Source organism: Aspergillus chevalieri, chromosome 1, assembly GCF_016861735.1.
Source record: "Aspergillus chevalieri M1 DNA, chromosome 1, nearly complete sequence".
Classification (NCBI taxonomy): domain Eukaryota; kingdom Fungi; phylum Ascomycota; class Eurotiomycetes; order Eurotiales; family Aspergillaceae; genus Aspergillus; species Aspergillus chevalieri.
Genome location: NC_057362.1, coordinates 3,009,282 through 3,032,911, shown reverse-complemented (window position 1 = coordinate 3,032,911; position 23,630 = coordinate 3,009,282). Strand labels below are relative to the sequence as shown.

At 49.9% G+C, this 23,630-nt stretch overlaps 6 protein-coding genes across 6 annotated transcripts; 3 read left to right on the top strand and 3 right to left on the bottom strand.

The window, feature by feature from the left end:
• Positions 1 to 1,394: 1,394 nt before the first annotated feature.
• Positions 1,395 to 6,060, top strand: ACHE_11020A (putative ABC multidrug transporter; the record flags this gene model as incomplete). The annotated part of the gene is made up of 6 exons (XM_043275411.1): positions 1,395 to 2,447; positions 2,507 to 4,039; positions 4,095 to 5,033; positions 5,087 to 5,320; positions 5,373 to 5,602; positions 5,655 to 6,060. 6 exons carry the CDS (start codon positions 1,395 to 1,397, stop codon positions 6,058 to 6,060), a joined length of 4,395 nt encoding a protein of 1,464 aa, XP_043132140.1.
• A 2,723-nt stretch (positions 6,061 to 8,783) lies between these two features.
• ACHE_11019A (uncharacterized protein) lies at positions 8,784 to 9,539 on the top strand (the record flags this gene model as incomplete). The annotated part of the gene is made up of 1 exon (XM_043275399.1): positions 8,784 to 9,539. The coding sequence occupies one exon, from the start codon at positions 8,784 to 8,786 to the stop codon at positions 9,537 to 9,539; it is 756 nt and encodes a 251-aa protein (XP_043132139.1).
• Positions 9,540 to 9,752: 213 nt separating this feature from the next.
• On the bottom strand, positions 9,753 to 11,322 carry ACHE_11018S (uncharacterized protein; the record flags this gene model as incomplete). Its single annotated transcript, XM_043275388.1, has 2 exons — positions 9,753 to 9,872; positions 9,919 to 11,322. 2 exons carry the CDS (start codon positions 11,320 to 11,322, stop codon positions 9,753 to 9,755), a joined length of 1,524 nt encoding a protein of 507 aa, XP_043132138.1.
• Positions 11,323 to 11,903: 581 nt separating this feature from the next.
• ACHE_11017A (uncharacterized protein) lies at positions 11,904 to 13,933 on the top strand (the record flags this gene model as incomplete). Its single annotated transcript, XM_043275377.1, has 6 exons — positions 11,904 to 12,095; positions 12,152 to 12,222; positions 12,278 to 12,569; positions 12,765 to 13,487; positions 13,544 to 13,648; positions 13,703 to 13,933. 6 exons carry the CDS (start codon positions 11,904 to 11,906, stop codon positions 13,931 to 13,933), a joined length of 1,614 nt encoding a protein of 537 aa, XP_043132137.1.
• Positions 13,934 to 14,498: 565 nt separating this feature from the next.
• Positions 14,499 to 16,043, bottom strand: ACHE_11016S (cytochrome P450; the record flags this gene model as incomplete). The annotated part of the gene is made up of 2 exons (XM_043275366.1): positions 14,499 to 14,612; positions 14,682 to 16,043. 2 exons carry the CDS (start codon positions 16,041 to 16,043, stop codon positions 14,499 to 14,501), a joined length of 1,476 nt encoding a protein of 491 aa, XP_043132136.1.
• A 2,789-nt stretch (positions 16,044 to 18,832) lies between these two features.
• On the bottom strand, positions 18,833 to 22,717 carry ACHE_11015S (uncharacterized protein; the record flags this gene model as incomplete). The annotated part of the gene is made up of 2 exons (XM_043275355.1): positions 18,833 to 20,091; positions 20,149 to 22,717. The coding sequence occupies 2 exons, from the start codon at positions 22,715 to 22,717 to the stop codon at positions 18,833 to 18,835; spliced, it is 3,828 nt and encodes a 1,275-aa protein (XP_043132135.1).
• Between the last annotated feature and the right edge of the window lie 913 nt (positions 22,718 to 23,630).

The window sequence follows — 23,630 nt, the reverse complement described above, 5'->3', positions numbered from 1 at the left end:
ATGGGAGACTTGGCTTGCCGTTAGATTATTGGCATTGAACACACACCCGATATACAGGATTGCAAAATAGAGAATGAGCACGACAGGGTCCAAGTGGACGTGCGGAAGATCAATGATGTCAGGTATCGTCTCTATTAGTCGTCTGTTGACGAGACTTCGGAAAAGATCATTCGAATTACGAGCAAAATAGTCTATTCATTAACTTAGCTGATGAGTTCACGGTATCATGGATGAGGGAACTTGCTGTGAATCCACTGTTTTGCTAAGTCAGTGGGAATGTGGATCGTCCCCGTTATAACCTGCCTCGAATAAAACTGCAGTTTGAGCCTTCGCATCTGATCGATGGCATCTTCGAGGATTTTCGAGGCATCAGCTCGGATTACTGGCGAGTTTGATCCCGGGGAGTGATCCGAGTCGACATGACTAGCCGGCGTCCCAGAAACCGCGGAGAGGCTCGGAACTGTAGGTCCACGCACACCGTGGAGGTCATTGGTACTCCGCTCCTCCAAGCGCTCCAGTCGTCCTAGAATAGTACTCAGGTCTGTGCTGTTCCTGGAACTGTGGTTCTATTTAGCTCCAAGGCTTGAGAGCTGATCAATGATAGTACACCTGGGGTGCTTACCTTCCGCGCTTCTCACGCGCGGTTTGCCTCTTGACGCGCTTAGGGTAACTGCAATCTATATCGCGGGTTTCGCATCGGTCACATCGGGGCTTGACTCGGTTGCAACGGACCTAGTTTGTCGCTGAGTTAGTCTTAGAATTCGCCGATATGCCGACATTTACATGAGTCCGCAGTCCGCACCTTGCGCGCCTTGCATGCCGTGCACTAGATGCAGGTTAGCATGATGTCACACCCGATTAACGTTGTCCGGCATACCGAGAGGTCACTCAACTGCGTTGACAGCATAGTCCAGATCTGTCGTACCAGATGACGGACAAAGATTGCTCACGGTCGTCAGTTGCAAGAGTGACTCTTTGGAGGAACTGGTAGAGGTGAGCCTCCGTGGCAGTGATTGGCCAGAACGAAACGGGGTCACGGAGGTCTTGGCAAAGTCCGAAAGTCCGCCGATACCGGTGCTCTTTCCCAATTCGGACAATAGTCTCGTTCGGTAAGCCGTGCTGGCGGATATCGGTCTTTCGGACTTTTAGCTGTCAACATGCACTCTGCAAAAAACCGAACATATAGACAGGCTCCAACAAAAAAACACGGATCAGAATTAATGTCAGCACAGTCATGGAGCGAAAATATAAAGATCAGGGAAGCCTCCAACGTTCCGGGAATGGCAGGTTGTCTTCCGGTCGATTGATATCGCTAGTTCATTTTCCCTCTTTTTGTCTCCATCAGTATATTGTCTGCAAGTCTGTCGCAGAGAAACTTTGATACTTCATACGCCATGGGGTTGGAGGACTTCCCCCCTGGGACAGAAAAGCAACCACCTTCCTCGTTATACAGCGAACCACTTCCAACAGTCATCATACCATGCTCAGACCATGACAGTTCAACTGGAGACGGCCATACTAGCGAAGAAATCTATGAACTGGCGCGCAAACTGACCACCCGATCTCGCAGTACCCCCGGAGTTCTCTTCCCAGTCCCAGCTGACGGCCCCCTCAACCCGAATAGCCCCGACTTTGATGCTAGGAAATGGACGAAGGCGTTTTTCGAAGCTCGAAAGGATGCTCTTAATAACAACTCACCAAAAACGACTGGCGTAGCGTTCAAAAATCTCGACGTCTATGGATATGGTACCGAAATGGACTTTCAAAAGACTGTTGGAAACATCTTTCTCCAAGCTGAGACCATTGCCGGGAAGCTATTTCGAACAAATCGAAACCGCGTTGATATACTGCGCGGCTTGGAAGGTGTTGTACACAGTGGTGAAATGGTAGCCGTCCTCGGTCCTCCTGGCTCCGGGTGTTCAACCTTCTTGAAGACCATCGCCGGTGATACGCACGGTTTCTACGTGGCAGACGAGGCGACCATCAACTATCAAGGCATTAACCCCAAGCAGATGCAATCTGCCTTCCGAGGAGAGGCCATATACACCGCCGAGGTTGACCACCACTTCCCGCAAATGACGGTTGGCGACACTCTCTACTTTGCGGCCAGAGCACGGTGTCCCAAGAACATTCCCGACGGTATTTCTCGACGTGCATATGCGGAGCACCTCCGTGATGTTATTATGGCAATGTTTGGAATATCCCACACCAAGAAGACTCGTGTAGGTGACGACTTCGTTCGAGGTGTGAGTGGCGGAGAGAGGAAGAGAGTCACAATCGCTGAAGCTAGCTTGAGCTATGCGCCGCTTCAATGCTGGGATAACAGTACTCGTGGACTCGACAGCGCAAATGCAGTGGAATTTTGCCGCACTCTTCGGACACAGGCGGACTACATGGGATGTACCTCATTTGTTGCCATTTACCAAGCACCTCAAGACGCGTATGATGTGAGTGGACGTTCAATGCAAGATTCAGAACAATTAGAACTCACTATTTTCTCTTTCAGGTTTTCGACAAAGTTATACTTCTCTACCAAGGCCGGCAAATCTTCTTTGGAAAAGCTGGCGAGGCGAAAGCGTACTTCGAAAACCTTGGCTTTGTCTGTCCCGAGCAGCAGACGACGGCAGATTTTTTGACCTCAATGACAAGCCCTCAGGAGCGCATAATCCGACCTGGCTGTGAGAACAGCGCTCCTCGATCGCCGGACGAATTTGCCGCGGCGTGGAGGGAGAGTCGACACCGGAAAAGACTCATGAAGGAAGTGGAAGGCTACTTGCAGGCCCATCCGTTCCATGGGGAGGACTATGATAAGTTCCTTGAATCGAGACGCAAGGATCAATCTAGGTTTCTGCGCAGCCGGTCACCGTTCACCCTGTCCTATATGGAGCAGCTGTGCCTCAACATGTGGCGAGGCTACGTGTTGCTCAAGACAGATCCGAGTCTCACGATTACTATGCTGGTTACTAACTCCTCCGAAGCTCTCATCATCAGCAGCATTTTCTATAACTTGCAACCGACCACGGATACTTTTGACAAGCGAGGTCTTCTCATCTTCTTCATTATCTTGATGAACGCTTTTGGCAGCATACTCGAGATCATGACGCTATATGCGAAACGGAAAATCGTCGAGAAACATAGCCGGTACGCCTTCTATCACCCGAGTGCCGAAGCATTTGCATCTATGATCGTGGACCTACCATACAAAATCGTCAACGCTATCTTGATCAATACGGTGCTGTACTTCATGACAAATCTCCGTCGCGAAGCGGGTGCCTATTTTTTCTTTTTGTTAATCAGCTTTACCACAACGCTAGTCATGTCGATGATGTTCCGCTTGATTGGGTCTACGACCAAGTCAATCGCCCAAGCCCTGGCTCCCTCGTCGATCATCCTCCTTGGCCTTGTGCTGTACACCGGATACGCCATTCCGCCATCGTATATGCGCGATTGGATTGGCTGGGCTCGATGGGAAAACCCAATCTATTACACCCTCGAGGCCGCCTTGATCAACGAGTTTAACGGACGCGACTTTACCTGCTCAACGTTTGTGCCACAAGGACCTGGGTACGAATCCGTGGGGTCAAGCGCACGAGCATGTTCGCAGCAAGGTGCAGTCCCTGGACAAGACGTCGTGAGCGGTACGACATACCTGGATGTTGCATATGGCTATAAGCCTTCCCACCGGTGGCGTAACTTTGGTATACTAATCGCCTTTATGTTTGGATATATGGCACTTCACTTAGTGGCTACCGAGTTTGTCGCTTCCGAGCGGTCTAAGGGAGAAGTCCTCTTGTTCAGCCGGAAGGTAGTCAGCAAACATAAACGCCAGCAACGACGTGATGTTGAGAAGACTGAAACGATTGCTCCTTTCAGGGAAGAGGCTGTGTGCAAAGATGAAGAAGTGGCGGATGTCGATAAGCAGACGTCGACGTTTCACTGGCGGAATCTGTGTTACGATATTAAGATCAAGGGTGAACCTCGCCGGATCCTGGATCATGTTGACGGTTGGACCAAGCCTGGTACTCTCACAGCTCTAATGGTAAGTCAGAAAATGTGTTGGTAGATAGTAATGATTTTGCTGACCAAGTACCTAGGGGGCATCTGGTGCCGGCAAGACTACGTTGCTTGATGTACTCGCTAGTCGAGTCACCATGGGAGTTGTCTCTGGTGAAATGCTTGTTGATGGCCAACCTCGTGATGAGTCGTTTCAGCGAAAGACTGGTTACGTTCAACAGCAAGATTTGCATCTTCACACCGCAACCGTTCGTGAAGCTCTCAATTTCAGTGCCCTCCTTCGACAGCCTCCACGATACTCCCGGCAAGAGAAGCTTGAATATGTCGACACGGTGATCAGTCTTCTTAATATGGAGGAATACTCCGACGCTTTCATTGGTGTACCTGGCGAAGGTCTCAATGTCGAGCAACGCAAGCGACTGACCATCGGGGTTGAACTCGCCGCTCGACCTGAACTCCTTCTCTTCCTTGACGAACCGACTTCCGGACTTGATAGTCAGACGTCGTGGTCGATTTGTGACTTGATGGAGAAGCTTACGCGAAATGGGCAAGCTATCCTCTGTACCATTCACCAGCCATCCGCGATGCTTTTCCAGAGATTCGATCGGCTATTACTGCTTTCCAAGGGTAGAACGATTTATTTCGGTGACGTTGGAAAGAATTCACAGGTGCTGGTCGACTATTTCACCCGCAACGGAGCACATTCGAGGCCTCCGGGGGCAAATCCGGCCGAGTACATGCTTGAGGTTATCGGTGCCGCGCCTGGCGCCCACACGGAGATTGACTGGCCAGAAGTCTGGAGAAACAGTCCCGAGTACAATAAGGTACAAGCTGAACTGGATAGATTTATGGAATATTCCAGTTCGGATAAAATGCAGAATAATGACGACCTCTCTGCCTACCAAGAATTTGCGGCACCGCCGAACGACCAGTTTCTCGAGGTGACAAAGCGAGTTTTCCAGCAGTACTGGCGGATGCCGTCTTACATTTACTCGAAGGCCTTTCTGGGAATTGGATCGGTTCGTCATTTTTTTCTTTCTCTTGATGCCGTTGTTCACTGACGATGTGGTAGACCCTCTTCATAGGGCTGTCTTTCCTAAATGCAGAGAACACACAACGCGGTCTTCGAAACCAAATGCTTGGTATCTTCATTTTCCTGGCAACTTTCCCTCAGCTGGTGAATCAAATTCTTCCTGTGTTTGTTTCTCAACGGACCATGTACGAAGCACGCGAGCGTCCATCCAAAGCATACTCATGGAAGGCGTTTATGATCGCGAATATTCTGGTAGAGCTTGTTTGGAATTCGGTTAGTTTTGGAATCCTTTACCCACTTCGTGCACCATACTGACTTATGATAGCTTGTGGGAGTTTTCTGTTTCGTCACCTGCTATTTCCCCATGGGCCTCTATCGCAACGCAGAGTGGACGGATCAAGCCCATTCCCGGGGTATTACTATGTTCCTGCATGTCTGGATGTTCTTCCTGCTCACAAGCACCTTTGCAAACATGGTCATCGCTGCCATCGAAAGTGCCGATGTGGCTGGTGGTATCGTGAATTTGCTGATGATTCTCATGTTCGCATTTTGCGGGTACGTTGCTCATGATTTCGAGCTTCCAAGTCATACAGCTAACTCTATCAAGCATCCTTGCTGGCCCGACAGAGCTCCCGGGTTTCTGGATTTTCATGTACCGCGTCAACCCATTCACCTACGTCGTTGAAGGCTTCCTCGGTACATCGCTTGCAAATGCACCTGTCCAATGCAGCGCAGATGAATTTATTACATTTAACGCTCCGGATTCCACGACTTGCGGCAGTTATCTATCTGACTACTTATCCCAGGCGGGTGGTTACCTTGAGGACCCGAGTAGCACAGAGTGTCGGTACTGTTCTATCACCGATACGAATGGGTTCTTGTCGTCAATTAATGTGAGCTTTGGCAATCGGTGGCGGGACTTTGGGTTTATGTGGGCTTACTGTGTGTTTAATATTGCTGTTGCTGTGTTGTTGTATTGGTTGATGCGCGTGCCCAAGAGGAAATCTGCTTAGGCGGGCTGAATATTGTTTGTTACCGGAGGAAGCAAATGGGTTTGAGATGTTTATACATCGATTCTACAGTCATGAACAGTTGAAATGATTAAAGATGAAGAAGTCTTTCAAAAATGAGCCTTCAGGCGGTCATATTCCCGAAAAGTAATCCTCCGCAATCGGCACTTGTCTATATAAGTATCCGCTAATCTGCATGCCCAGCTAGGTTAAGATCCCTTGTTGTGCTTCCCCGGGCCTTCTCATTTGTGGCGGTTTTCGAGAAAGGCTGACAGTGCCGCCAGTTGAATATAATTGCGCCCAACATGCACCTTTTGCATCTTTGACAAGCTCCTCTTTCATCGTTTACACCATGATGCCCACCGAACTTCTTGAAATACAACATCTGCACTTTGCAAAGTCCAGCCCATTCGGATAGTTGTGACTTGGGCGGAACAAGACCACTGGGAGGATCCGCGCGGCCCTCTGGGTATCGACAGGCCGAGCCCTAACTATCCTGGGTGATTATCTCCGCCCATGCTCTCCGGTGGAGGACAACGGTCTCTGTGGCGGGATACTACTTGTGAACATGGTGACTACCCCAAAATTCCAGATGAAGCGGGTCCTAACCCTAGACGCAGCATGAACCCAATTGCGGAACGGGCTTCATTCACCAAAATTACGTATATAAACTGTTTTAGTCGCCAGATGTTTCCCGGATATTCTCCCCAAATACCCCATCGTTTCGCTTTCATTATGTTCCCTCGAATCAGATCTTCACTCAGATCTGATCGGTGGGAGAGAAGTACAGAAGGTGTGACTATTAATACCAGTGGACTGCGTCGGCATGAAATTTTACTGCCAGCGAGCCGTTGTGTTGTGTGAGCCTGGGTGAGTGCACTATGGAGAGAGTGAGCCATCACCAACATCACACAGTGCTGAACAATTTCGATCCTCTAAAAACCTTTTGGTCCATTAGCTGCTATGCAGACATTGATCATTGATTGCTCTGCTTCCACTTCAAACTAATTTCCCTACCTGTGATCAGCGTACTGAGATTACATATTGATGGTTACTCTGAGCCTAAGCCTCAGAAATAGACAAAACTAAGTATTGGCGCAAGCTCTTCATATGTTGATCTTCTAATTCATAATTCCCATGCAGTGGCCCCGCATGGTCCATGATAAGTGACACCTTACACTAAACCTGAGCTAACTAACGCTCCTGCTCAGTTGGTAGGCTCTGTGGCGGCTCAGGTCAGCGCAGCGCCTTTATCGACAAACAACACTCGCGGTACTGGCACTGCCATAACAACCACAGGGGAGCATCCCGAGCACGCTGGCCGGCATTCCCTTGTAGTTCGGTCTTTAAGGTCACCTTTTGAGTGAATCGATTGGCTTCAAAGACCGTGTAGTCCGGAATGCACGCATTTCATCTGAGTCTGCACCTTTATCGACAAACATCATCAGCATGGCAAACGACTTCATAGCGACGCCGCACAGCCCCAATAAACTTCTTCATGTAGATAGGCTTTCCTCTTCTTCTCTTTTCATCTCCAAATTCGATATTCTCGTCAATGGCTACACTAGCTTAGATAGGAATATCATTCGTTAATATCTACTAGTCCGAGCTCGTGTCATACTGGCACTGTCTATCTTGCATAGAGTCTAACCCCATATGGATCAGAGAGTGCTCATATACATCCAATCGCTGGGGAAAAGGGAAAGTGCGGGGTATGCAAACACAAACAAACATTTTCAACCACCGCCTCAACTCATCACATGAATTGTCTCTTTCCAAGACGGCCACAACTGAGTGTTGGTATCTGCCTCACTGTTAGCTAGCATGTCATCCTCAAACAATGTAATCTACCATGGACGCCTTCTGTCGTCTACAGCAAGACTGCGAACGAGAAGTGGCTGTGTTGAATGTAAGTACTGTTTGTTTCTTTGAACCCGTGATCCATGCTAATTTTTTTCTTTTTCAACAGGCCGTAGGCGTCGAAAGAAGTGCGATGAAAAAAGGCCGCGCTGTGGCGGATGTACTCAGAACACCCTCACTTGCACATGGCTGGCCGAAAGCCAGTCGCTGGACAGACGCAGGTATACAAAATCCTCCGGCTGGCGTGGAAGCACATCTGCCACGAACATGAGCATGGCCCAGTACAGCCAATTAGTTCTGGAATCATCTCTTAGCTTCACTGAAAATAATCTATCCCCCTCGGTGTTGGCAATGCCATTCCCTTTTCAGCAAGAGGAATATTTGCATCTTTATCAATACTTTGCAGAATGCGTCCTGCCGCGGCGGCTTGTCCGGCAGACCTCACTCTCCCGGTACTCAGATCAAAAACATATGCTCCGACTTGCAATTGCACATCCTCCACTTATGGGTGCTATCATCGCGATTGCGGCTATGAAAGAGCGGCAACAGCCATACGGCAATGTTACATTGGCTCTAAAAAGCTATATCTTCACTATCAACAGCCTGCGGAAATGTGTTGCGCGGGGAAAATATACCGGTACTGAGGATTGGCTCTTGGCTACGACAGTCTTACTATGTGTCTTCGAGGTACTGCTGCCCTTTCATGCTCCACCTTTGTGACAGCCAGTGGAGCTTAGCGACTAATCGACTGATATTATAAGAATTCACGTTGTGATTCGATGCCAAATGCAGGGCCTCATGTCTTAGCTTCCGGCAAACTGCTAAGTCTCCGCACCCCACGATCGCTGAATTGTTCGCAAGCCGCGATGGTTTTCGAGCGAGTCTGCGTCGAGTCATTCCTTTATCATGCCGTGCTCATGACCCTGTTCGACTCGTCGCTAGACTGCCTCTCCAGCATCCTGGGGAGACTGAATCTAGATCAGTATCTCTCTGATCCTGTCCACCCTGAAAATGCCACGCCTGGATCTCCAGCATCTACGCAGCCAATTCTCGACGCATCCTACAAGTTTTACTTATTGATCGTGGATGTGGTCTGGCTCGCGCGGACATCGTTCTCTCCAAAATCGATTGACTATGCAACTTGGCTTCGATTAAGAATTACATTTGCTCGGTGGGAAGGTGCAATTGGCGATGGCCGTTCCGAAGAAACGGACAATCATATCGGGAAATTATATACCATAGGCATCCGAATGTTACTTGTTCAAGCAAACCCGTCGCTTTTAGTGAACGATGTTGTCAATTCACTGGAACTGCTATTCCAACGTGGCTTGGCCATCATCCGACGACTGGATGTCCAGGATGTGTTTGTCTATTATTACCTCTGGCCATTGGTCGTCGTTGGTTCGATTGCGATTAGCCCCGCGGACCGCAAAATGATTGAGGACAAAGTATGTCAGGTTTCCGGATCACCACAAGAAGGATCCGTTGCTTTGGCCAGTCATCGTCTTAAGACGGCTTGGACTCAAGGTACCATGTGCGAAAGTCGAAGCCTACGGATTTTGATACAACTTCAAACAATCTTGGTAGGAAATAGTGTTTTACCTTCCGAAATTCGGCTCTGATGACCCGGTATATACCGATCTATGTATACACAGGTTCAAACAAAAGCACGTACAACTCCCTCAGAAATATTTACCCTGACGTGTCTCTCAACCTCTCAAAGCACTTTCAACCATCGCCGCATCTTGGAGAAGCTTTTCTTCCTGAAAATACCTGCCCGTTAAGTGTATATGGCAAGGCGCAGCTTCTATCTCTTGGGGCTTGTCTACTGGTTGTTAGCAGCCTGCGATGGTGAGGTATTTAGCCTTACATTTGGGTTGATATAGAACATCACGGATAAAACTCGCATCTGCGGCTTTATCAGCCTGGCCATATGGTATGACGCAGGCAGGATACTAAGCACGTTAGTAAATGCGCGCCTCAGCTCGGTGGAGTTCATACATTCAGATAATTGGAAATGAGAGTGTATGCCGGAATACCGTAGCTGTCGTGGGGGACTGCGCAGCTTTGGTATCCCGGCCCAAGAAGGATGTCCAGTTCCTTCTCCACAAATAGCTGCCGGATATGCGTCACGAACTGCGCACGGGCTGTATTCAACTGGTAGAGTTCACGCAAAGTGGGCTCCCGGCCCGATTCGGTCAGGTCGTAGGTATATTTGAGCGATGGAATATACGGCTCACCACTCCTCTTCACGTGGCTCAGCGGAGTATTATCGGGGTCCATGCTAAAGTACCGCCACGCTATGTCCTTTGCATCAGATAATGAAGGGAGCTGACCAGACAAATCAACAACATTGTGACCAACAGCAACCAATTTCTTTACGGCAGCTTCCATTGCACGCTGCATCGGGGGATGCAATGGGAACAATGGATCTTCTGGCATCACCCCAATGGTGAGAACGGACCGGGGTTGATAAGTCCTGAAAGGCACGCCCAGCACGTCATTATCGAGATCTGCCGCGTTCGAGTCGAACACGACTTTTAGCAAGAGCTCCGCGTCTCGGACTGAATGGCATAAAGGCCCGGCTACTGGAGCAATGCCTGTCCCTCCCGGGCGAGCACCAGATAATTGACCACCGTAAGGAACTCGACCTACAGACGGTTTGAAGCCAACAACTCCGCAGCACAGAGCAGGGATCCGGATGGAACCCGCAATGTCTGTTCCTATTCCTAGGATAGATCCTCTCATGGCCACCAATGCGCCTTCACCGCCGCTGCTGCCGCCCGCTCCAAGATTCAGTCGGTGCGGGTTTAGAACACGACCAAAAACGTTGTTGTGCGAATCTGCTGTCATCATCGTCTGTGGGATATTCGTTTTGACATAAAGGACAGCACCCGCAGCCTTGAGGACATTGACCAGTGCTGAGTCTCTCGTTTGTGGTGGCCGGTCAAGAAAAGAAACGAAGCCGAGGGTGGTCGGGATCCCTGAGACGCTGAATGATTCTTTGATGCTGATAGGGAGACCATGCAGTGGCCCAACAGTCTTGCCTGTAGCAGCCAGATAGTTGTCCAAGTCGCGTGCCCTGCTGAGAGCCATTTCAAAGAATGTCTCGGTCAAACAGTTGGTCAGCTGCTGGGCAATTGCAGCACGCTTAGAGAATGCGGTCGTCACCTCGACGGCGGTGAATTGGCGGGAGGCAAGCTTCTCAAGCAAGGCGGTTGCATCGTAGTTCTCGGTAATATCTAACTCTCGTTCGTTCAGAATTCCACATCTACCGGGGATATCGAGAACGCTCGTCTGGCCATTTTGTGTAAGAGACTCTGACAGCCTCCATTCCCGAGGGATTGCAGCTGCGGCTTGATTTCGTTTGGTCTTGGCTTTTTCCTGCCACGTTTGGAGAGCCATGTTGATATTGGTGCTTTAGTACTGTATCCTATGGTTGAAAATAGAAAAGAAGCTCGTAGAATGAGGGTCTTGGGACGAGTGTATTCTGTTAGCTTTATAATGGTGAGCCGTCTCGTATTTATAATTGGATTTTACTTCATTCTGACAGAACAAGGAAGATGCGACATAGGATGGCCATCATGACCGCTTCCGATATGTACTCCAACTGGAAGGATGATGAAAATCGACCAATTATATCATTTTGCGCTGCTATCTCCTCATCGGGCCGTAGTTACCGATATCTATTTAACTGTGCACATTACGAACCGAGTATAGGGTCGTCCTGTCATGCCTGAATATCAATATACATCATAGAATACCCATCTTAGCACTTATATACCTTATATAATCCGGATGCATTGTAATAGAATTCTCGTCATTATTTGCTGAGTACCCTAATAACAGTGCATGCTTTCTATCTCCATTGAACTCTTCAGTAACCAGATTTTCTGTCGACTTGATTGTTCTCTTTTATCTAATACACCTGAGGAAAGTAGCCAGGGCAAGCGAGAACAGAACTCTGATTCTAGCTTTACTTCGGGATGGAAGGGTCATCTGAGCCTCCTGGTACCGTGTTCTTAGAAAATGGTAACATCCGATCTGCTCACACCTACTGCGACCCGATTGCCACTGACAGGATTGAAGGACTCAACGATCTGAATGGAATGCAAGCAGATGCAGATGGACGAATTGCACTAATACCACAGCCTTCGAATGACCCCAACGAGCCTTTGGTGAGCCCAGTGCCATTCTCCCTTTCCTCATGCTGGTGCTAAATCCGTGTCCACAGAAATGGCCCGTACATCAAAAGGCGCTCATATTTGTCATCGCCAACATGTTTACTCTCATGGTTTATGCGACGTATGCTATGAAAAGCTCCCTTCCACCGGATGACTGAATGCTAACCGAAAGGCAGCCTAGATGTAAGCACGGTAACATGGCCTTCCCTGACGAAAGAATTCGGATTCTCCGACAATGAGCTCACGACCAGCTATGCGGTGAGCTTTGCGGGACTGGCCGTGGGATGTATTTTCTTCATTCCCATCGCCATTTCAGTTGGGAGGAAACCGGTTTACTTGTTCGCGTCGTTCATGATGGTGTTAGTTAATGTGGGCCAAGCCGTCTTCAAGACTAAGACCCAATATATGGTTCTGCAGGTTCTAGCGGGATTGGCTGGATCAATCAACGATACCATTGTGCAGATGACCGTATGCTCCTTTCTTCCAATCTATGCATATAATAGACTAATTCCAAGGTCAAACCCTCACAGATAGTCGACCTCTTCTTTATCCATCAGCGCGCGACGATGGCTGGAATCTATTCTTTCACAGTGGTGGTTGGAGTAAGGAACTTGAGCCCTACTGGGATGGGCTTGTTTTTGGACTGATATCTAACGTGTTTAGGTATACCTCAGTTTGATTCCGACTGGATACGTTATTCAAAGCCAGGGCTGGCGCTGGGTCTGGTGGTGGTGTGCCATTCTCAATGGATTAGTTTTCGTGAGCATCATATTTCTTTTTGAGGAGACCCGATATGCCCACTCGGCGGGCAACTGCTTCGTCGGGGAAGAAACGCCTGAGAGGTCAGCTGTTGAGCACAATAAGCTGGACGTTCCAGATGACTCCAAGAACCATGAGGCCAGGGGTCCTCCCCTGTCCGAGCCCCCGACGGCTGGTATGGCAGAAGAGGTCTCTCTCCAGCGTAAGACCTATTTTCAGCGGGTGACTTCGCTGGGCCCCCCGCCGGACTGGAGCATTCGAACTTATTTGCGATACCTACAACGGCCATTTATCCTTTTTTTCCGCATTCCCGCCGTCGCATTTGTGGCTATCCAATACTCCTTCGTCCTTTGCTGGGTGGCGGTGCTGGCGACAACCCAGCCTCTCTTGTTTTCTGCTCCACCCTATAATTTCTCGTCAGTTGGCGTGGGTAACGTGAATATATCTCCGTTTGTAGGGGCTCTCGTCGGCTCAATCTATGGGGGTCCACTGAATGACTACTATGTGATCTGGATGGCCCAGCGGCGAGCGGGCAAATATGATCCAGAACTTCGCCTGCACATGCTCCTTGCGCCGTTGTTCATCACCCCACTGGGCCTGTTCCTATATGGTATCAGTATTGATCAGGTAAGATTTCTTGCTTCCAGCATGAGGCACGTTGGCTCATGCATCATCCTCTTTAGGGCATGCCGTGGATCGTCCCAGTGGTTGGATCGGGCCTCGCGGGTTTTGGTGTGGGATCAGTAATGTCGATCATCTTTCCATACGTTGAAGATAGCTATCGCGAAGTACTTCCCCATTCGGTCTCAGACGGTGACGAATTTGACTAACCGTGGAATTAGCTCGTTGCCGAAGCTGTGGTGGTCGTCACCTGCGTTCGTAATGGGATCGCCACGGCCGCCGCATTTGCCGTCAGCCCGTGGCTTCATGGCATGGGAGTGCAGAACATGTTTCTCACTGCGGGGTGTTTATGCTTTGCAATCCTGCTGCTGACGGTCCCCATGATTATCTGGGGGCGGAAAGCACGTCGCTACACAGCTGGCTTCTACACAGATACTGTGGCTAGTAACTAGGTAAGAACAGAAAATGTTCCATTGCAGCATTAAGGAGGGACAAGGGCGCGCTAGTCGGTAAATGGATTGCTACAACGATGTGTACATACACCGCATATGCAACAATTTGTTAGTAGCAAAGATCCTTTCAAGCCCTTCCGAGCTGGATGTGGAGAACCACGGCGCAAAACGATATGATTAGACAACCATTGTAGAGATGAGCAGAGGCGACCTAATAATTGATCGTTATTGGTTTAGGGGCGACGGAACGGTGGAACCGAGTAATGAGGGGAATCTGGGGTTTACCGACTAGCTAACTGCGAATTAAACAGTTGCCTCGGTCTTCGCGCGAGTGTATTGGACAGTAATTGCTGTACTTCCCTTCAATATCCAACAAAATACATGCACTAATTAAGATCATAATGCAGAATATAATTCACTTGGCTGCAAGAAAAAATTGACTGCCTTCGTGAAACCCCAAAAGTGCTATTGGCAGCGCATAATAACTACATAGCTGCATATTCCAGTTTTAACGCAGGAGACATTGTGCCATGAGCCTCAAGCCTTACAGCACGCATGACTTTCTTTAGGAGGGAACTGGATCTCTCCTTGTGATCTTCATCGGAATCGGGGGCGGATATTTGACTGCGCTGACTCTGATACCATCTCTCACATCCTGGTTAGGATCGAGGAGATCGAACTATGCAGATGCATAAGTTAACTTTGGTCTTCTTTTCCCCAAAAATATATTAGGGTAGAATTAACTCACATCGAAATTCATCAACAACAGTGGGAGCGTCTTCTTCATCTCCAACCACGCGATATGGACGCCCGTGCACACTCTCTTGCCGGCACTGAATGTCAGGAACGAACGATCCATTCGCCGGCGCTGATCTTCATTTGCTTCAAGCCACCTCTCAGGTCTGAACGAAGTCGAGTCCTTGCCATAGACGTCTTCGTCCAGATGAATGGCATCGATTTGACATCGAACGACTGTGCCTCCGGGGATGAACTTGCCCGCAATCATCGCACCTGCCGGGGGGACGACTCGGTCGAGGCCCCAGGACGCGACTGGAAGAAGTCGCATTGATTCCTTCAAAACAGCATCTAGATAAGGCATGCTGTTGACTTCTGCCCATCGAGGCATGTTGGACAGTGTACCGACACGAAGGTTCTCTTCGATAACTTGCAGAAGCTTACTCCTCGCAGCGGGGTTCTTTGACAGGAAATACAGGGTATATGTCAGAGTACCGGCAGTGGTATCAGCGCCTGCACCAATGGTGGACATGATGATACCCAGCAGCTCATCCTGTCGCAAGAGGTCGGGATATTTTGCCTGGCCTTCGAGAAACTTGGAGCAAAGGTCTTTGTATCGTTGCTTATTAGTATCCTTCCTCCTCGCTTCCAACTTTTCTATCCCAACCCTGGCAAGGGGACTGTCACCGACTCCTCGTAGGAGCGTTGCGAGCCAGCTCTTATTTAGGAGAAAGTCGGCCTCAGGAGCTGCGCCCCATTGGCCCCAATGGTCGAATCGGTCCATGACAGCAGCAAGTGTCCCGTCGATATCGCCCCCCTTGGCCAGTAAGCCGAGCGTGTCGCTGAAGGCAATGCGAATCAACATGTCCATGGCGAAAAACTGAAGCCACTGGCCGATGTCGGTGTTCGGGTTCTTGGTAAGAGCTTCGATTAGCTCCTTGCCAGTTGCTTCGATAGAATCTTCGTAGTCCAGCAAAGAGTTTGTAGTAAAAGCGCGGCCGACCGATTTGCGCACCGCTGTGTGCTGTTTCTCGTTCATAGCAATGATGCTGGGCACAGCCCGCTTCTTGCTTATAGGAACAGCCCCATAGTAGGAAGGGCCCTTCTTCCATGTTGGATTGACACTGTAGACGATGGGAATGGCGGCCGGGTCACTGATGCTGACATGGTTGGGCCCCAATCGCACGAGCTTTCCGTGTTTCTTGTGTAGCGCGAGAATCCTTGCAGTGTGGCCTCTGGTGTTCTGAGACTTGAAAAGCCAAAGATTCGTCAACCTGGCCCAGAACGGTCCAGGGATGTGTGATAACGAAAAGTACGATCTCAGCAGTCGCAAGCCGAGGAGGCCGACAATGACAAAGATGATAGTGACTAGCATCTTGAGGCAGGCGTGGTACTGAAGAGAATGGCAGTTTCTGAAGGGTTCTATAAGTCGATACATACAAGGCTAGCCAGAACTACATATTTACAATTTTAAACTTGGCCAATTGAGTAAGACCAGTCCCCCGTTCATGGGGTCTGGCGTAGTGTCGGCTCCTCCTTCCGCCTCCCCAAATTCAACCATCGAGTCGGAAATAGCGTTGCTATGAGGAAATGGCGAGAGGCTGATAGGATGCCATATCCCGAAGACTACAAGTGAAGAAGCCTGTGTTATTGGGTTCTGGGGCTCGTTCCGGAGTTTTATGGTAATGGGATAAGAGGGCGTACTGTAGTGATGGTGGCTGATAACGAGTGGGGTCGAGTATCGCACCATCCCCATTCAGTAACGAAGTACATACATTCTACCCCGTCAGATGGATGCTTTCCGTGAGGGGCTGCATTCCTTCGAAAAGTTCGGTCCGATGGGACCGATTGTTGCAGTTATCATTTCCACTCGCCTTGCCGCAGCCGCCCGATGATATTGACCTGCCCATCGACGACACTGCCTACTCTGAATTAATTTGTCGAGATGCAAGCAACTCAGATCGTTTCACAGAATCCGCAAGCGCCCCCGGATGCCCCCAAGCGATCTGCAAAAGCATGCAATAGATGCCGGAAAAGGCGGACCAAGTGTACTGGAGAGCCTCCATACCCATGCAAAGCATGCAGAAATGTCGGTCATACCTGCGTCTACTCTGAGACTGAGAAACGGGTCACTGTTTCCGAGAGCTACCTTATTGAACTTCAGACTCGAGCTCGAGGAACTACCAACGCCCGAGATGACCACGATCGCGCTGCGGATGTGGCAGAGACATCCAGTCAGGATATCGAGCTGGGATTTACGAGCACCGATAACTGGGTTCTCAACAGATCTGGGCAGTACCGTACGTCACGATCAGTGTCATGCGACATACTGAGCTAACTTGGACAGATTTCATGGGCAACTCATCAACTACATACATCGCCAACCGGCTGAATCCGACGACCGAGAACTTGGATTGGCGCATGTATCCTCACTACGAGGATACTACCTGGCTCAGACCATCCATCAATCCTGAAGTGCCGCTCCTACCACCATTTGAACTTGCAAAGCGTTTGTACCGTGCGCAGCATGCATACATTGGTACAATATTCTCATTTCTCAGTGAAAAGGCCTTCTATCAACGCCTTGAGCGAGTGTATGCTCGAAGCCCGGACCCCAATGATAGGGATGAATGTCTGATCTATTGTCAAATACTCCTCGTACTTGCCTTCGGTCAAATGTATTCAATTAACCAGTGGATTGGTGATGAGGGACCTCCTGGATTCAAGTACTTCAAGCACGCCCTTACCTTTTTACCAAATATGTTCGAGGAGCCTTCCATTCTGTTTGTTGAGGTGTTGAGCTATGTTGCGTACTTCATGCAGTCGATCAATCGAAGAGACGCGGCCTACGTGTACATCGGCATTGCCCTCAGGATGGCAATTTCTCTCGGGCTGCACCAAGAAGTGTCCGATCAAGAGATCGATAGTGAAAGACGGGAGCACCGACGAAGGGTCTGGTGGTCTACCTACAGCATGGAGAGGTTACTGTGCGTTACGTCTGGGCACCCAATAGCGATCCAGGACGAGGATATTGAGCTTCTTCCGCCTAGTCCTTTACCGGGCGAGGACGGCCACGTCGCTTCAGTCCTCGCCAGTTACACCGAATTATCCAAAATACATGGAATAATAGGAGAGAAGGTATATCGCAAGAGACAAAAGTCCGGCTTTGACCTGTATTCCTGCATTCAAGACATAATGAAAAGGCTAGACGAATGGTTTGGGCGGCTCCCAGAGAGGGTGCAGTTGAATTTTTCAGACTTGGACCAGGCGCCACATCGGGAGGTTGTTTCGACACACTTGCACTATTATCATTGTATCAACATGACGGCTCGTCCGATTCTGTTGTACGCTATTCAACGACAGTTGGCAGCAAATACCCAGCGCCCGAATGTGGCTCGATGGGAAGACGGATTCCCGCCAGGTATTGTCCATGTCATAGACACAGCCGTATCTGCCGCAAGATCTAGCGCTTTGCTATTGAATACCACAATGAAATATAATCTTGTCGGTAAGTCAGGAGAATCTTGAAGTGAGAGATTGATCGTTTCCCTGATCATCACCAGCAACATACGGGTTTATCGATGGGGAGCAGGCCTTCTCGGCAGCACTGCTTCTCGTAATGGTTAACATCGCCTTCCCGTATAAAGCGACAAATGCCTCCGCAATGGATATGGCACTGAATGTTCTGCAGATGATGGCAGGGAACGGGAACAAATATATTCACGCGTGCCGTTCACTGCTGACCAAGATCAAGGGTTCCATCAGGACAAGAGATTCACCCAATCTAGAGGACAAGGATGAACAGGGCCAAGTAAGGGATCAAGCACCGAGCAACAATAATAGTATGTCTACAGAAAGTACCATAGCCGCAGGACTTCCCCACGACCAGGCTCAAGCATTTAATTTGGATTTCGAAGGGGATCCTGGTCTCTGGACAGAAGTGCTGGACTCTATCGACATCGATATGGATAGACAATGGGTTGAGGCAACTCTACGAGGACAGCAATTACAGGCAATTGACCAGTTGATGTAATCAAAACGATTGCTTTTGACAAACTTGGGATTTCTCAGGCATCACAATAAATCCTCGTAGGCAATGAATGGTATTTGAGAACAATCATTGATTTTGTACCATATCTATATGAATATACCTAATAGTATCTTTCAGTGGGTTCCATTCTGTACAACCTCCTTGCTGCCGTAGCCGCCTCCACCAGGAGTCATGATAACAACCCTATCACCAGTCTTCACAGGCACACTACCTTTGCCGCTCATGTTAACTTTCCTTTCATGACCAGTGTACTTATCCTTTGTAAGCCACAGGTTCAGCCCGGCTGCTCCAGGCTCGCCACCTTCCATGCCATATGGTCTGTGCACACGTCGCTCCGACAGGATGGAGCACTGCACTGAAGTGAGAAACTCAATTTCTCGAGCCACGCCATCGCCTCCCCTGTTGCGCCCAGCGCCTCCCGTATTCTCACGGAGCTCGAAGCGGCGGAGCACGCAGGGGTATCGCTTCTCCAAGATCTCAGGATCAGTAATGCGGGTGTTCGTCATATGCACATGCACACCACTCTCTCCAACCCAATTATCACCTGCACCAGCTCCACCAGCGATTGTCTCGTAGTAACCAAAGCCTGGCATGACATTGCCTGTCGTTTCATCCACCTGGGCGTCAATACCGAATGTCAGGTTGTTCAGGCAACCCTGGGAGGCGGCACACGCGTGCAGCGCCTTGAGCACCACATCAGTGACCCGCTGACTGGTTGTTACATTACCGCCAACAACAGCAGCTGCGCCAGTGGGACTCAGAATGCTAGGCTTTGGGATTCTTATATCAACCGGGTTTAGACATCCCTGGTTCAGAGGAACATCTGAATTGATCATACATCGCAGGACATATATGATCGCCGAGTGGGTGATAGCCTCCGGCGCGTTGATGTTACCACGGACCTCCGGGCCCGTACCGTTAAAGTCAAACACAGCAGAGCCTTCCTTGTCAATTGTAATAGTGAGCTTGATGGGTGTCCCGTCATCCATGAAATCCACGACCTCCAGCGGGCGGCTGCCATAGCGGTTGTACATGTCCTTCAGAAGGTTTCGCACAGCCAACTCAGCCGTTCGCTGGATCTCGTACATATACATCTGCACTGTTTCGAGTCCGTACTCCTCGACCAGATTCTGGATCAATGCGATACCACGGGCATTGGCAGCAATCTGAGCCTTGAGATCCGAAATGTTGTCGCTCAAGTTTCGGCTACCCGAGCAGCCTTCGTACTTGGATGGAATATCCAGGAACAGCTCGCGCATGCGGTCTTCATTGAAGACACCGTTAGAGACGACCTTCTCTGACTCAATAGCCGCACCCTCCTGCCAGAGCTCGGTGGAGTTGGGAGGCATGGATCCGGGGAGGATGCCGCCGACTGTAACCGACAATTATCAGCAATTGTGGCATGGGTAGTTAACGAAACTTTACTTACTATCTGCATGGTGGCCACGCGAGGCGACGTAGAAGATGATGTCGTTAGTTCCTTGCTTGAACACAGGGGTGACAACGGTCACGTCGGGCAGGTGCGTTCCGCCAGACACAGGGTGGTTCGACACTAAGACATCACCATCCTTCAGTCTCCCTTGCCAGCGCTTATGCTGGTATCGAACAGCAAACTGCATCGAACCTAGATGGACAGGTACGTGGGGTGCGTTTGCGACAAGTCCACCATCAGGTGAAAATAGGGCACAAGAAAAGTCGAGTCGCTCTTTAATGTTGGTCGAGACGGCAGTCTTCTGCAGAGTACGGCCCATCTGCTCAGCAACCGACATGAATCTATGGCCGAAGATCGACAGACGAATAGGATCGACCTTTGCCGAGCGCGTGGTTTCTCGGGGCGCAGACTCCTCTAAGTCGATGAGCACACATGTGTCAAGAACGTGAACAACCGCATCAGGATTGACCAAGATAGTCTGCGTCTCGTCAATTATAATGATTGGGCCATGCATCCTCACATTAGAGCCGAGATCTCGAAGCCGGTAGACGGGGGTGCGTCTGAATCCGGTTTCCGAGTCGAAATAGACGTTTGTGTACTGTGTGGGTGTACCTGCTTCTTCCGACCTCGCATCTTTAAGCTGCTGCAGGGGGCTCTTCTCGGTTGTCTTGTTCGCAGACGCAATAGTTCGAACTCGAACATCATCAATGAGGACTGAGCGCTCGAACGTAAAGTTGAACTCTCGGCGGTGTCGCTCGATGAAGGTTGACAAGAAATCATCATCCTCAGGCTTAAGAATCATCAGACTCGTGTCCGAGCCCTCATACCTCATATTTAGATAAATCTCGTGCCTGAGTTGCTTCTCCTTGAAACCCTGGTTCCGCAGCTGCTCGGTGGTGCGGCCAATTAGACTCTGTACCTTGCCAGTGACCAACTTTTCGGCACCAAGATAGTTAGCAGCCATAGGCTCTTGTGCCTCATGGACGATTTCAGCAAGAGCGAGGCCATAGGCCGACAAGATGGACGAGTGTTTGTGGATAATGATGCGTGAAATGTTGAGCGAGGCGGCAATGTTGCAGGCGTGCTGGCCACCAGCACCACCAAAGGATGCTAGATGATGAGAGGAAGTTTCAAAACCGCGTGCTTCCGTCAGGTTGCGGATAGGCCTCGTCATCGATTCATCAGCCACCTTAAGAAAGCCTAGAGCGACCTGTTCAGGCGTGAGTTGGGCGGCGCCGTGCTCCGAGTTGATCTGTTCGGTGAGCTCCTCAAACAGCTTCCGAGTAATGTCTTTGTCTAAGGGCTCGTCTTCATTGGGACCAAAAATCTTTGGGAAATACTCAGGCAGGAGACGTCCCAAGGAAAGGTTGGCATCAGTGACCGTCAGCGGTCCTCCCTTTCTATAGCAGGCCGGACCAGGATGGGCGGACGCAGATTCAGGCCCCACCATAAATAGGCCGTTCTTCCAGGACAGAATAGATCCACCTCCTGCAGCAACAGTGTTGATATCTAATTGCGGCGCTTGTATGCTGACACCTGAAATACTGGAGGAAAAGGTATGGTCGAGGTGACCGTCAAACCGCGACACATCAGTGGATGTGCCTCCCATATCAAAGCCAATAATGGGCACTCGCGCCTCTTCATCCCAACTCGTTGTGGCATATCCGACCACACCGGCAGCGGGACCGGAGAGAATGGCTTTCAAGCCGCTGAACTGACGAAAGTCGACCAAGCCACCATCGGACTGCATGAACTCAACCCGGCAGCCATGCGAGCCTGCCAAACCACCATCAAAGTTTGGTGAGATGGAATCAATATAAGACCTGATGACTGGGGTGAGGTAGGCGTCGGCAGTAGCGGACATGCCGCGAGGGACAACTTTGATCATAGGTTGCAGCTGGGACGACAGGGAAACTGAGAAGCCTAGCTTGCTGGCGATCTCGCCGATCTTGAGCTCATGGTCGGGACAGGCAAATGAGTTGATTAGAGCGACAGCCACTGAGCTGTAGCCTTGCTTCTTCAGGATTTGCAGGTCTGCTCTGACCTTCTCGGTGTCTAGCTCTCGGGCCACGTGGAACGTCTCCCCAGTGATACCCTCAATCGCTCGGAAAGGCAACAGAGCCTCTTTGGACGAACGGGGATGCGAGGGAATGATGCGCTCGTCAACCTCGACCACCTCTTCGAATAAGGCGTCAGGCCGCCTCGCGGAAAGGTCGAAGATATCGGGACGGGCCTGGTTGCCGATTCTAAGAAGGTCCCTGAAGCCTTTGGTGGTCAAGAGCGCGGACCTCGTGCCTTTGCGCTCCAGAAGGGCATTGGTGGCAACTGTCGTACCCATCCGTAGGCATTCTATGTCATCCAATCGGAGAGGTTTTCCTCTGGGAAGGGTCGCGCCTGTCGCTGCCTCAAGGACCCTACGAATGCCTTCCGTGGGAGCATCATGGTAGTTGGAAGGGTCAACGGAAAGGAGTTTGAGGACGATGTCAGGCTTGCCAGGCACAATGGCGTGGACATCAGTGAATGTGCCGCCACGGTCAATGGAAATTTTGATCTTATTGCTCGACATTGTAAGGGAGTAGAGAAATGATGGTTAATTGTCCTTCCATGACTGTCGAGAGGCGATGAAATGGATATTCATAAATAAATACCTTCGGGATAGTGGACTGCGGACGTCACTAGCCGGTATCTCCAAGTCGGTAAAGCTGCGCAGATACCATAGTGGCGTAGTGTCATGGTGTGTAAGAGTAGATTCTACATACCGGGCCTGGGAAGCCTAAGGGAAAGTCATAGAGTGTCGGGACCCACTACCCGGTGACCCCCAAGCATTGCGGGTGTCGGGGTCCGATAAGTGACCTGGCCGCCCAGTGCCATGGGCGCAACCCCAGATTTCCTATTCATGCCCCTCACGGAATTATCCTGGCTAGCTGTAACTGATTTATTACATCCTACGCGACGTTGAAAGGTGTGTCTTCCATTCGGTCGCTACCCACAGAATAATTCAACCGGCCAACCGCCCATAGTACACTTGCAGACGACTGGTTCGGATTGGAGAAAGGTTTGTTAAGCATGGAATACACTTGATTAGGGTGTCCATAATCCTGATGTGGCTGGCTTTTAATGGGGATCATATCAACCTACAAAATAGAACATGTTATTGACAAAATAGCCTCAGGCAATGAATTTATTCCAGTCAAGTTTCTAGTCGCGGATCCAGGACAGTGTTACTGTGATAGAAACAGTCTAATTACTGGCTATATTCTATCATCAATGATTGTATCCTACTCTCCGGCAAACTAATGACTCCCCTCGATATGCGGCCGAAAACCTCAGGTTAAGATTAGCTCGCACATATTGCAAAACAGCGAATTGTCATAGATTCATAGTATGGGAAGACCGTTCAAACCCGCCCATTCTATAACCAACTAATCTTTGGCTGCTATTCATCATTACCCAATACCCTACCCCCTTAGATCAAATAC